The sequence below is a fragment of the Cannabis sativa genome, chromosome 9 (assembly GCF_029168945.1).
Source record: "Cannabis sativa cultivar Pink pepper isolate KNU-18-1 chromosome 9, ASM2916894v1, whole genome shotgun sequence".
NCBI lineage: Eukaryota > Viridiplantae > Streptophyta > Magnoliopsida > Rosales > Cannabaceae > Cannabis > Cannabis sativa.
This window is the reverse complement of record NC_083609.1, coordinates 33,063,380-33,078,130: the sequence shown is the minus strand read 5'-3', so window position 1 is coordinate 33,078,130 and position 14,751 is coordinate 33,063,380. Positions and strand designations below refer to the sequence as shown.

The 14,751-nt window shown below is 36.7% G+C and overlaps 1 protein-coding gene across 1 annotated transcript; it reads left to right on the top strand.

Annotated features, from left to right (window-relative positions):
* The first annotated feature begins 13,650 nt into the window (after nt 1-13,650).
* On the top strand, nt 13,651-14,523 carry LOC115723848 (uncharacterized). The gene has a single exon (XM_030653314.2). The coding sequence runs from the start codon at nt 13,651-13,653 to the stop codon at nt 14,521-14,523; it is 873 nt and encodes a 290-aa protein (XP_030509174.2).
* The last annotated feature ends 228 nt before the right edge of the window (nt 14,524-14,751 follow it).

Below are 14,751 nucleotides of genomic sequence, written 5' to 3'. Positions count from 1 at the left end.
TTAGTCTTTTGGCCATTTAATTGGATTTTAAGTAAATGGATTTTTAGCATTTTAGAAACCAATTTTTGGCTTGTTCTAGCCCTAGCCGCACCTCCCCCTTTCCCTCTTTCTCTCAAATTTTTGCTTTACTTTGGTTAGTTCTTGAAATTGAGTTGGTGGTATTGAAGCTTGAGAGTTAAAGCTTGGTTTTGTAAAGGTTTGAGGTAATTTTCATCTTTGATTCTGAATTTAATTGCTCGAGCTTGAGATTGTTTGAATATGCTTAAGTATTGTTTTGCTCTTGAGTGCATGTTTAAGAAAATAGATGAAATTGTGATGCTTATGCCCTTCTTTTTAGCTAGATGGGATTCAAATTTATGTTGTGATTAATGGGGAACTTGGACTGAGTTTTTAGTGAGTGAATTTCAGTTTTGAATCTTATTTTTATAAGCTGAAGGTGTGGCATTTTCCTCAAGTTTAAAGGTGTGTATTTTAAATGAATTTTGCTCATGTGAGAAACTTGTTATTGATTGATGTTTAAGCTAAACTTTGAGAGTTATATTAATGGATGTTAATTTATGTTTTAAACTCTCTGTGTTAATAAGTTATGTATTGGGGAATGATTTTAGGTTTTGGTTAAAGTTTGGGTTGAATTGGATGAGTTTTGGGCATGAAAATCGTTGCTGGTTTTTGAATTTTCTGGGTTTTGAACCCAGGTGCCGCGACATGTTATTTAGCATGCGGCGCGCCCTTTTCTTTCAGGGCAGATCCTTTTTGCAAACTTCAAATAGCCATAACTTTGTGATTTGGACTCCGATTTGGAAGTTCTTTATACCGTTGGAAAGCTCTTTTTGAGCTCTATCTGAATATTAGAATTTCAAATGCCATGTGAATATTTTATGAATGTGAAATCAGGCGTTAACCCTATTTGTGAAAATCCTTGATTGTGTGACTAGGATTACCGGCACCTGGTTAGGAGCACCTGGGGGATTTAGAATTTCTGCTATCGTGGGACATCAGGTAAGACAGTAGTATGCACGTAGAGTTTAGCGCAGTGGCGCTCATATTGTATGTTGTGATTGTGATTAATTAAGAACCGGGATTAGGGTTATTACCCTAAAGTGAGCGGTTATTTGATCTAGGGTTATTACCCTAGTAGTTAAAAGATGTTGAATATTATGCCATGTTAAATGTGTTGGAATAAAGAGTTATGCGTCTAGGCATAATTAAGCTAGACTCGGTAAACTAGTACCTTGAATTTAATTTTAATGCGGTCTTGGGTTATTACCCTAGAACATTATGAAAGTAAGAAAGTGTTAATATATGGTAATATTATTAATCCAGTGAAAATATGAGTTAGGGTTATTACCCTAAGATTTATATGATGTGGTAAATATTGAATACATGCGGTTATGTTAAGCGTTATGTGTATAAGACATAACTTGGTTAGACCTGGTATATATCACCAGGATATACCACCAAAAGAACGTAATGTACGTATATATATGAGTAGGGTTATGCGAGCAAGGCATAACCAGGTTAGGCTCGGTAACCAGAATCGAGGTAAACCCTACTAAGACCTTATTGTAAATAGACGTGTGAACGCAACACGTAGGTCTACGCCACGTAGACATAAATAGGCATGTGAGCATAACATGCAGGTCTATAGAAAATGGACAAATAGTGGAGGGGCACCATTAACTATGTGTTATACATATTGAGATTAAGGGTTATGCGTTCAAGGCATAATAAAGTTGGACTCGGTAACCAGAACCGAGATGAACTATTCTAAGGCCTTATTATATTTAGACGTGTGAGAGCAACACGTAGGTCTACGCCACGTAGACATAAATAGACGTGTGAGCGCAACACGTAGGTCTACGCCACGTAGACATAGATAGGCATGTGAGTGCAACGTGCAGGTCTGTGTCACACAGGTAGATTTGAATGGCATTATTGTTTATAAAGTATGACGAGCATATTATTGATATGTTATACTGTCTTGCTGGGCTTGGCTCATGGGTGCTCTACTGTGTAGGAAAGGGTAAAGATGTGTCTGATCAACCATGAGTGCGGGAGCTAGACGAAGAATGTACATGTTCGGGCCACACTAGACCAAGCGGGTTGGGGTCTACCAGTGATGTGTTTTTGAGACTCAGTTTTGCCGCTTAGGTCGACTAAAAGAAAAGGACTTGTAATAATATTTTGTAAATGTTTTTGGGATCCCAAGTTCTGTAACTTTTAGATTGTAAAGTCTAAATTATTACAAGTTTTATTTTCATTCCATTTATGATTAAAGCTTAATTTCCGCGCTAATTTTACTAGTAATCCCGATTAGGGGATTAGGGTTTAATAAGTATCTTGGGTAGCATGCCTAATTATTTAGGGCGTTACACTATGTGTGGGCATGGCACTCATTCACTATGGGTTTCGAATATGGAAGAACAATGAAGGACGTGAGAAATCACTAAGGAAGGAACTCTCTCATCTAGGTTGAAGGCAATAGTTAAATTGACAAGAGGATGAGATAAGAGCATCATGTTCCTTTTATAGTGATTCAACTAGGGCTTAGGGCTGAATTATATGGACCAAACTCTAGTTATATTGGGCAAAATAAACACTTGGGCCGGCCACTTAAAGGGACCAAACTCTAGTTATATTTTTGCCACTTTATTTCAACTACTTATTCTTCTTTTCAATAATACCATATTTTCCAATTCAATCCTATAAATGTCAAAATTATTTATTTCATAATTATAATTAATTACTACATAAAATTTTCATTTATGTAATTTATTTATTTATTTATTTTTTTGAAAACATTTATGTAATTTATTAATTAGACCATACAAAGTCTCTTAATTAACAAATTGACCCCAAAACCTCTTTTCTACAATTAAGCCCTTGCTTAGTGAAAATTCTTAAATAAGACATAGTCTAATTTTAGAATTATAATTGATCAATTAAAATCAACTAACTGAGTCTACAAGCAGTATTATCTCAACTAATGAGAGGACCATGGGCCTATATAACTGAGCATTCAATAAGTAGATCTAAAATTCACCAAGTAAATTCTCAACTTATTAATTATGTCTTGCGCCACTATAGATTTGGAATTGAATACACTCTCTGTTATATAGAATGCTCTATATGTACCAGAATATATATACGTTATGATTATCCATTATTACAATCCTAATAGTCAAGGATCCTTTATAGATGATCTACACTGAATAAGGACAAAGTTACCGTTCTACCCTTCAATGTATTTTATCCTTAAAACACTTAGCTACCTATAAATAATATTTCAGTACACTAATATAATTACTGAAATGAGATCTCAATCATTTATCTCTATTAAGTCAAGCTCAAAGAAAATCATCGTTTCACTTCTAAATACCTATAGAAGCTATAGATTCCATATCTATGTTTAGCGCTCCCACTCAATTGAACTACCATGTCCTTAATCTGTATGTTACGAGAAGATCCAATTGGTCGACTTTAACGAACAAATTGAAGAACATAAATAATACAACTAAGTTGAACCTAACCATATCAGGATTAACATCCATAGACCTAAGATCAATCATTGATATTTACTTAGAAAGATATAACGGTAAGTTTATGATATCTTATCCAAGATCAATATCGCTCACTTCCAATGTATACTCCATACATCCGATACTGGTAAACTTTTCCAATACCCTGGAAAGGACATAACACTAATCCAAGGTTTAAGTATACCTTATCGCTAATTATCATGTCAATCTAAATCCATTGAAGTGACAAATCATAGGAATTAAACTTTTGAACATATAATCATGATTATATTCCACTGTACTGAAGACATTATAATCATGAACAAATATATACATATTTATATATGTTCTGGACTTAATAGAATTTATACATTAAATATAATCATGAAATAAATCATATGAACCGTGCAATATAAAACGATTTCTGATCTTTTATTAATTAGTAAATCTGACTATATTGAAATGGGTATTGTTTAGGGCACAAAACCCAACAAGATTCCTTCTCAATTGGTCTCTTTTGGTTTAGGATTCTTCTTATAAGAGAAGGAATTCTCTTACGGAAAGTCGTCTAACTTTGAAAACTTGACTTTCCTTTTTTTTTCCTAATTGATGATTTCAGTTTTGCCTTTATTACAACAAATCAAATAAACTTATTTGGCAGGTTTGAAGTCCAAATTTGTGATCTTGATTCAATTTGGAAAGTTTCCTTTTTGGTTCTGATATGCTGCTGTAAAGCTCAATTTTGATGCTGCAAATCAGGAAATTTTTTTAAGAAAGTTTTGTACAACTGGGAAATCATTTTTGTGTCTATCTTTAGGGTTCCTATGTTTTATAAATAGGACCTAGAGAGCAGCCAAACGATTTCATCTCGTATAGTCTCATATTTCATACATTTCTTTCTGAGAAGAGTGTTTCATTTGTAAAAACCTAGAGTGTTCAATAAGGTTTTGGTTCTCTTATTATGATCTCATACTATTCTTAGAATAGGTTAAAGAGAAGCTTTGAACAAGCGTGGGTCTTCGGGAGAAGACTTTTCCAAGTCTCATTTTGGGAAGAAGTGAGCATATATCTTTGGGAGAAGATTTGTTTAAGCCTTGCTTCGAGAGAAAGTAAGCACACATCAATAGCTGAAGGGACTTCACTACTTAGTGTATTTCAGACGTTAGATTACTAAGGTGGATTACAAAGGGTTGCGACAAATCACTAGAGGGAGTCTAAATTTGTTAATTGATTTTGTAAGATTTAATACTATACTAATTGATTTCATTCTCTGGGCTCGCCCCGTGGACTAGTAGTGTAACACCCTAACTAACATAGGCGTATTACGTGATTTTTAAACATGCTGTGCAGCTCGTTGCTAATCAACGAGGTTTATGGAAAACGTGATTAATTAAAATTTTTGATTTTTAATTAAACTTATAAAATATTTATACAAAAGACTCGGGATCCCGATTACAAAATCATTTACAAAAGTTTACTGTCTATATAAAATACTTGTCGCCTAGCGACTAATTACAAAAATAGCCTTGCTGTCCCGAGGATCATACGCTCCAGGCCTAACCGCCCCGACATGTACAATCTTCATAGGCTCGTTCACGGTCCATCAGCTTTAGCCTTGCCTTTACCTACACATAAACATAGCACTGTGAGTCGACAGACTCAGTAAGAAAAGCATAATAATATTCATACATAAACCCCGGTCATGATCAGACGCCCATACCCCTGATCATAACCCTAACTGCCGTGTCCAACACGATACTGAGTCCCCCTAACTGCCGTGTCCAACACGGTACTGAGTTCTGAACGTTCATAGGGACGGTACTATTGACAAGTAACGACGATCGGTCGAACCGGTCATACTCCGGCCGTCGGTCATACTCCGGCATGTACCGACGTGTTACGCATCACTGATCGGTCGAACCGGTCATACTCCGCCGCTGGTCATACTCCAGCCTGTACCGACGTGATACATCAAATAGTACGGAACCACCAACCTAAGTATCAGCCTAATCGGTCGAACCGGTCATACTCCGGCTGCTGGTCATACTCTAGCCTGTACCGACGTGATACAGTGTCAGCCTAATCGGTCGAACCGGTCATACTCCGGCTGCTGGTCATACTCCAGCCTGTACCGACATGACACAATTGGATGGTTCGAAGCCAACATACATATCTAATGTAATCTAACAGGCTTCCTACATGCACGCTAAACATGTAATCTACATATGCATACTGTTATACTAATCTTACCTGGATTCCGAATTCAGGTGTGCCGGTCAACCTGACTGGAACTATCTGCGCGGCGGATTACAGGCTCCTAAACCATAAAAATCACAACGCTATAAGTGATACGCTAAATCACTTCCCGGGGACTAAAACTAGGAACTAAAAGTTACCCTATCGATAAAAAGCATGGCAATACCCCAAATAACATAAAAACGAGGAAATCTAGGGTTTCTGAAATTTCCCCAACCGGTAGACCGGTTCTGCAACCTGAATTCCGGTTCTGAGAATTCTTGGACCCTCATCCGGAATTCTTGGAGCCTTTATACAAGTGGGGGAGCATTTGTGCGAGCCGTGGGTAAGATCAACTTACTACGTGGTAATTGTTGGAGGATTTTTGTAATGATTCATTTAGATCTTGTTATAAACATAAGATCCATAGATCTCTTTCTCATCTTTCCAACGCATTTTAAATTGTCTAATTATAACATATTGTTGTAAATATTTTTACCAGGATCTAGATTTACTACCAAGTATGTTTTATTAACATCCTAATATAAATTCTAAAACAATGAAAAGAACACATAAGAGTTTAAGAAAACCTTACATTGGGTGTAGCGGAATATAATGACTCCTTCCATTCAGATCTGTAGCCCTTGATTCCTTTCTGTAACAGAGCATTATCAAGATCTGAATCTGGATCTCTTTCTCTCCTTCTTTGATGCTGATTTTCCACAGTCTTACATACTATGATTAAGGTACCACTTGATGTGTATGGGCACTACTCTATCACTCAAGGGAATTTCGAAGTTAGAAGAGAATGACTCCTTCCATTCAGATTTCTAGCCCTTGATTCCTTTCTGTAGCAGAGCATTATCAAGATCTGAATCTGGATCTCTTTCTCTCCTTCTTTGATGCTAATTTTCCACAGTCTTACATACTATGATTAAGGTACCACTTGATGTGTATGGGCACTACTCTATCACTCAAGGGAATTTCGAAGTTAGAAGAGAAGAAAAGAGAGAGAAGGGGCGGCTTGGCTTTTCTCTGAAGGAAACAATGTGCAAAGTTATGAGTTTCCTGAAGCCAACACTTTCTATTTATAGAATGCCTTCTAGGTTTAGATTAGAATTGTGTGGCATTAAAAAATGGAAAGAATAAAATGGTAAACCTCTTGCATAGTGGGCGACCCATATAAGGAAATTAGGCCTCACTTTGCAACTTTCCCATTTTGTTATTTTTCATTCCCATTTTCTCAAAAATGCCAATTTTCCAATTTAACCATTCAAATGCCAATGCTAATTATTTGATAACTTAAAAATAATTATTAAATAATATTGCCATTTAATATATTTATTAATTTAGACATATAAAGTATCTTAATTAATAAATAAACCTAGAATCTCTTTTCTTTAAAATTTCGCCCTTGCTTAGTGAAAATTCATAAAGTAGACATAGTCTAACTTTTAGAATTATAATTGATTAATTAAAATCAATTAACTGAGTCTTACAAGCAGTATGGTATCAACTAGTATGGGAACCATGGGTCTATATAACCGAGCTTCCAATAAGTCGAACCGAATTTACCAAGTAAATACCCTAACTTATTAATTCCTTATTGAATCCACTCTTAGAACTTGGAATTGCACTCTCAGTCATATAGAACGCTCTATATGTTCCACGATATAGATACGTCATTAGTTATCCATTGTTATAATCCTAATTTGATCAATGATCCTTTATATAGATGATATACACTATAAAGGGAATAAATTACCGTAACACCCTACAATGTATTTTATCCTTAAAACATTTAACCATGTATAAATGATATTTCGGCTAAGTGAAATGAGTACTCCACCATTTATTTTCGTTTGGTTAAGCTCGAAGGAAATCATCCTTTACTTTCTATTCGCCAGATAGAAGCTATAGATTCCATATTTATGTTAGTGCTCCCACTCAATTGCACTACCGTGTTCCCAAAATGTACGTATCACCCTGACCCAAAAGTAGGCTTAACTAACAAATCAAACACTCTTGAGATTGAACCTAATCATATCAGGATTAAGATCATTTGATCTAGGATCAACAGGTGAAATTGAATTGAATAGATATTACGGTAAATTCTAATATATCTAATCAAAGTTTAATATCGGTCCCTTCCGATGTATACTCCATACATCCGATACTAGTAAACTTTGCCAATGTCCTGGAAAGGACATAACACTTTTCTAAGGTGTAAGAATACATATCGCTGATTATACCATGTCAGTCTAAATCCAGTGTTCTGACAAATCAGGGAATAAACTTTCGAACATATAATTAAGATTATATTCCACTGTGCTGACAACACTATAATCATTAACAAATTCGTATGTTCTGGACTTAAATGGAATTCATACATTATATATATAATCATGAAATAAATCATGTGAACCATGCAACATAAAATGTTATTTCTAATCTTTATTAATAAGTAAATCTGATTATATTGAAATGGGTTTTATTTAGGGCACAAAACCCAACACATATATCGACATAGTTATGAGCAAAATATTAAGACCACTAAAATGTGATAATGGGGTGTGCGAGCCCATGTGCCATTGTGCGAGCCCATGTGCCATTGTGCGAGCCCATGTGCCATTGTGCGAGCCCATGAGCCATTGTGCGAGCCCATGAGCTGTTGTTCAAGGCGGGAAGCATTTGGACGAGTCCTGGAGCATTTGTGTGAGTCGTGGAGCCTTTATGCAAGTGGGGGAGCATCCGTGCGAGCAGTTGTGACGTCCGTGCGAGAGCCGCGTGCGATACATCTGCATGCATGCATGTGTGTGTGGGGGATCGCATGCGAGCCCATTCGTGTGTGTGTGTGTGTGGGGAAGGGGTGGCATGCGAGCCCATGGTGTGTGAGGGGCCTGCATGCGAATCCCTGTGTAGTGTGTGTGCGAAGTGAAACAGTGATGGAATTTGAATACGTGGTGAAGAGAATTCCCTTGGAAAAGCATACGACCACGCCTTCTTCAAGCTCTGAAAGCAAGGGGTATGCTGCAGCCACCACCTCTGCGACCTGGGACCACCTGACACCAAACAAGAGTACGAGGTCCAAGACCAGCTCCTGTACCTGCGCTTTGGATATGGAAAGCAACAACTTGTCTCTTTGGGACCACAATGTAACTCAGGTCATTAGTGCATATAAATACCCCATTCTCATGTGTGAGAGGGGGTTAGAAAATCAATCTTGTAACACATATATTGGATGCAATAGAAAAGAAACTCTCACTTACTCAAAAAATCTATTAGCTATTAAAACTTGCATTTCACTTTATCCTTATTTTGTTTTTGAGTTTTATGTTTAAATTTTGGTTTTCAGGCCACAAGGTTAGTTGACGAGTTCTTACCGTCAACAATGATATTTTTTTAAGATCTAAATTATTTTTTTAAGATTTACTAAAAAAAATATTGAATCTTTTTTATTTTTATTTTGAGGGGTAATATTTGATAGTTGTCAAAATTTAAGGGGTAAAGTTATTAATTTATAAAGACAAGTCAATATTTAAACAGAATAATTGGATAGAACTTAATAAAAAGACCAAATTTCTGTAAATGTAAAAGTTCAGGAAATTTTTTTAACAAGCTGTATATTTTAGGAGGTAAAATTAATATTTTCAAAAATTCTAGAAATAAAATTACTAATTATTTATTAATATATCATACATATTTAGTAAGCATGCTGGTAATACTATTTTCCTTATGAGTTATTTGCGGCAAAACCTCCTAAAGTTGTCAGGTTTTTACAGCTAATCCCCTAATCTAAAATTTTGGTGGTAAAACCTCCTAAACCCAAGTTCTGTTAGCACTTAGCCCCTTCCATCCATTTTTGGTTGTTAACTGCCATGGGGGAATGTTCACGTGTACACAGTGTACACGTGGCACAATTTTATTGGTCCACGTAATTATTATTTAAAATTAAAATAAAAAATTTAAAATTTAAAAAATTAAAAATTAAAATTTTATTTTTATATTTTTTTTCTTTTTTCTTTTTTCTTTTCTTTTCTTTCTCTTTTCTTTCTTCTTCTTCTTCTTCTTCTATCCTCCCAGCCCCTCTAACCCTAGCCGAACCCCCCCCCCCCTCCCAAAAAATCAACCCCATCATCAATCCAATCCCTAATCGCAAATCTAGAGAGAAAGAGAGAGATAGAGCTACTACAATCAATCTGAACCGGACTGGATCCCATGGATACCGGACCGGCGGGCTTAGGTCTCGGTCAGTTATCACCAACCAGAGTGGCCTGGCCGCCATTTTTATACTTCTCTGCCCTCACATGGTGGCTGGCTGGGGCTTCCTCCATATATAAATCTCCACACGAAATACAACAACTCAAGAAGAAGACCCATTTCTCTTCTTCTTCCATTCTCCATTTCTGAACCAGAACCCTAATTTCTTTCTGCCATGAAATCGCAATCGGACGATGTTACTGCCAACAGCAACAACATCGACAATGATGGGAAGTCCAAGAAATTGATCCCTCCATACATGAAGACGATCTCCGGTTCTTTTGGGGGAGTTGTAGAGGCTTGTTGTCTTCAGCCCATTGACATCATCAAAACCCGGTTGCAGCTCGACCGGACCGGTAATTACAAGGGAATTTTTCATTGCGGTTCTACGATTTGGGGGGGGGGGGTTCGGCTAGGGTTAGAGGGGCTGAGAGGACAGAAGAAGAAGAAGAAGAAAGAAAAGATAAAGAAAAGAAAAAATAATAAAAATAAAATTTTAAATTTTTTATTTTAATTTTAAATAATAATTACGTGGACCAATAAAATTGTGTCACGTGTACACTATGTACACGTGGACATTCCACCATGGCAGTTAACAACCAAAAATGGATGGAAGGGGGTAAGTGCTAACGGAACTTGGGTTTAGGAGGTTTTATCACTAAAATTTTAGATTAGGGGGTTAGTTGTAAAAACCTGACAACTTTAGGAGGTTTTGCCGCAAATAACTCTTTCCTTATTTGTAATATTTAGATTTTTTTATTAATATTATTCAGATAATAAATGAAGATGTTTTTTCTTTAAAAAAAAAATGAAGATGCTTTCGATAAGTTATTAAATTATTTTTTTTAATGTACGTGATTGAAATTTATAAAAATAAATTATTAAATTAATGATATGTTTTATCCTACAACAAGAGTTCAAAAAACCTATCCCATCCTTAAAAAAAACCTTATCCTATTTCCTTCAAAATAAATTATTCCAGTTAATCTACTTAAATAATAATAATATAATAATCAACATGACAAAATATAATTTGTAATTATTATATAATAATATTAATATATAAATTTAGAAAACTCTTGAATACATCCAAATTAAATCTATTAATGCACTCTCTATGTTTTCACATTTAAATTATTATATTTACGATTTCTTATAGGGAAATTTGACAATATATGCTTAAAAATAAATGGTACACTAAAGATATGCTAGCATATTTTACATCATGCAAAATATACTTAAACCATTTTTCCCTTACAATTTTACCCCTAAACAAATAAAAAATAAAAAACAAAAATTCATAACACTTTCTCTCTCTCTATCTCTCGGATCTCTCTCTCTCTCTCTCTCTCTCTCTCTCTCTCTCTCTCTCTCTCTCTCTCTCTCTCTCTCTCTCTCTCTAGAATACACACATTGCCACCACCGGAGCTAGTGTGCGGCCGCCTTACTCAAAGGGAACTTGAAACCCAACCAAAGCTCTAAGAAAGTCATTCCTTTAAACAATAATGGGTATGTAATTTCTTTAGTAATTATTGTTTGATTTAGATGTATTCATGTTGAAAGTAATAGATCTACACATATCCGTGGTTTTTATGTACCCTTTTGACACCCTTTGTCAATGAAACACGAAATGCAGCAAGTCTGCGTTTTTACTGGTTTTTTTGCAATTTTAGCGATATATTTCGACATGGTTAGCGACATTTAGCGATTAAGAGCTGACATGAGGTTAGGGAGGACATTTAACGACATGTATCGACATGTCGCGATACAAGTCGCGACACATAGAATTATTGTGTTATGTTGTGGATATTTTTATTTTTCTCGACACGTTCGCGACGTTTGTCGACATATATTTTTTGTAATTGGTTAGCGATAAGTGGCGATAGGTTCGCGATATCTTGCGACATCTTGGTTTTTTTATAATTTGTGGTCATTTTGGTTTGCAAATTCAAATGTGTTTGTAGTTGTACTATATGATGGGGCTTGGGCAGTTGAAGGTTTCAACTGGATATTCAATAATCCAAAAAGTAAGATGTTAATGTTTGAGGTTGACACTACTTTAGAAAAGATGAAAGATATTTTGTATGAAGAGTTGGATATAGACCCTATTGTGTATGAACTGAAAATAGAGGTGTGTTATATGGACATGAAAGGCAATATGATACCGCTAGAAGTTTTAGTGAAAGATAGTCAAGTAAGATTGTTCTCAAGAATGAAGGCAAAAATGAGTGTGGAGAACTTGCTGCCACTGTTTGTGACTAAGGTTAAAAGGCATGCACTTTTGGGGCCTACTCCACCAACTGTCCTCCCAAGAAGTGTTGTTGGGAGTTTTGTCCCAGAAATAGATCCAGCCGTAGGGATGAATGAGCAGGCCCCTACTAATATAGATGAGGATAATAGGGTTGACAATGGATTTGACCAGTTCAATGAGTTTGATGGTGCATTTTACAACAATGATCCTATAGTAGATTTGAACGAGGATGGTGATGCGAAGTTGGAAGTTCATGAACCTATAGAGGTACCTTCTTTAAGCTTAGAACTACCTCCACCATCTCCACCACGTCCAAGGGAGCAAAGGAAAGACCAAGAAAGAATAACCCCTCAGAGTGAAAATCACGAAACACCAGGCACCAGTAGCAGCCGCCCAGGTCTTCCTCGTAGTACTGTACCATCTGATTTTGAAGTTTGTACAAAATTCAAACCTATTGTGTGGACAAGGGAAGACATAGAGGAAAATAATGTTTATACAACTTCTCTTACTGGTACACATTCAGGGGAAATATATGTTGGCAAGCTGTATACAAATAAGACTGAATTGAAAAATGTGGTTGGAAGGTTTGCATTGAAAATGAATTTTGAGTTCATGGTGAAGAAGTCTGGGACCGATGTTTTTTATGCAACTTGCAGGGGTTCAGATTGCAAATGGAGAGTGAGGGGGAGGAAGAGGGCACGTTGTGACATGTTTGAGGTTACTGTATTCCACAACGAACACACATGTAGCCTGGATTCTAGACATGCTGATAACCGTCAAGCAGCACCGTGGGTTGTTGGCCACCTCATTAAGAACAAGTTCAAATCAGATGGAACTAAGTACAAAGCTAAAGACATACAAAGGGATATGTTTCAGGAGTATGAGATCAAGATGAGCTATGAGAAGGCTTGGAGGTGCCGAGAGAAGGCACTTATGTATTCGAGGGGTACGCCAGCAGCAGCTTATAGTCAGTTACTTGGTTACTTTTACGTGCTGGAACAGAAGAATCCAGGTACTATTACAGACATTATCACAGAGGATAACAGGTTCAAGTACTATTTCTGGTCATTGGCTGCTTGTAGGAGGGGATTTAAGTTTTGTTGTCCTGTGATTAGTATCGACGGCACGTTCTTGAAGACAAGGTTTGGGGGCACAATGCTAGTTGCTGTAGCGTACGATGCACATAACCAACTGTTTCCGATTGCCTTTGCAATTGTTGACAGCGAGAATCATGACTCTTGGAAGTATTTCTTGCAGAAGTAAAAGGAAGCGATTGGGGAGGTTGAAAACTTAGTGTTTGTATCGGATAGGCATCAAAGCATTGAACATGCTGTCGAGGTTATTTTCCCCGAAGCATGCCACTGTGCATGCTACAAACATATTTCTATGAATGTCACCCACAAGTTCAAGACTGATGTATGTAACACGCAAATATGGTTGGCCGCTTACGCATGGTCGAAGAGGGAATGTGATAGACATTTGCAGGTGCTTCGACAGATGGATCCTCCCATCGCTGCTTATGTTGACAATATAGGATTAGAAAAATGGGCTCGTCCTTATTGTCTAGGAGACAGGTACAACATCATGACAAACAACGCTGCAGAAAGCCTTAACAACGTGACTGAAGAATTTTGGGCATATCCAATAACTTTTCTAGTTGAGTTCATAAGGTTCACACTACAAAATTGGTTTGCTAACCGTCTCGAGAAGGCAAGTAAGTGTGTTACCCCTTTGGCAACTCATTTTGAGGAAGATTTGATAAAGCAACACGAGGATGGTAGACGTAGAAGTGTCCTACGTAACGGTGCACAATTGTTTAATGTTGGAAGAGGTGCTGACGGTTCTGACTTTGAAAAAGGCGGAGATGTGAACTTAGTTGAGAGAACATGCACTTGCGGCATGTTCCAATTGTTGAAAATTCCTTGTCCCCATGCATGTGCCGCAGCGCTTACTCAGAATGTCAGTCTCTACGCTCTGTCATCCCCATATTACACAAAGGAGACGTGGAAGAATACTTACGATGCAACAATTAATCTTGTGGGCGAGGAGGATGAATGGGTGCTTCCAGAACACATGCAGAACATGAGAATCGGTGTACCAGTGGAGAAGAAACCTGTAGGTCGTCCAAGAAAGAGCAATGCAGGAAGACTACAGACTAACCGATTTCCATCGAACGGTCAAAAAGTCAAGGAACCACGCAAATGTTCAAACTGTGGCGCATTGGGACACAACAAAGCTACTTGCAAGGCTAGGGTTTGAGCATCATTTTCGTTTTTAAATTGCATGCATTATTATTATTATGGTTTATGACATGTTACTTGTATTTTTTTATGTATGACTATGTTTTATCGACATTTTTTCGACATTATTTTCTGTGTATGTGGTTGTTTACTCTCACTATCTCAGATTTTTGTATATAATTGTGTATTTCACGACACTTTGCGATATGTAGCGACATTTTCACGATATGTTTGGAAATTTAATTTA

What these genes read in the sequence shown, in the direction of transcription:
- LOC115723848 (XM_030653314.2), top strand. Translation starts at nt 13,651, where the DNA reads ATGAATGTCACCCACAAGTTCAAGACTGATGTATGTAACACGCAAATA.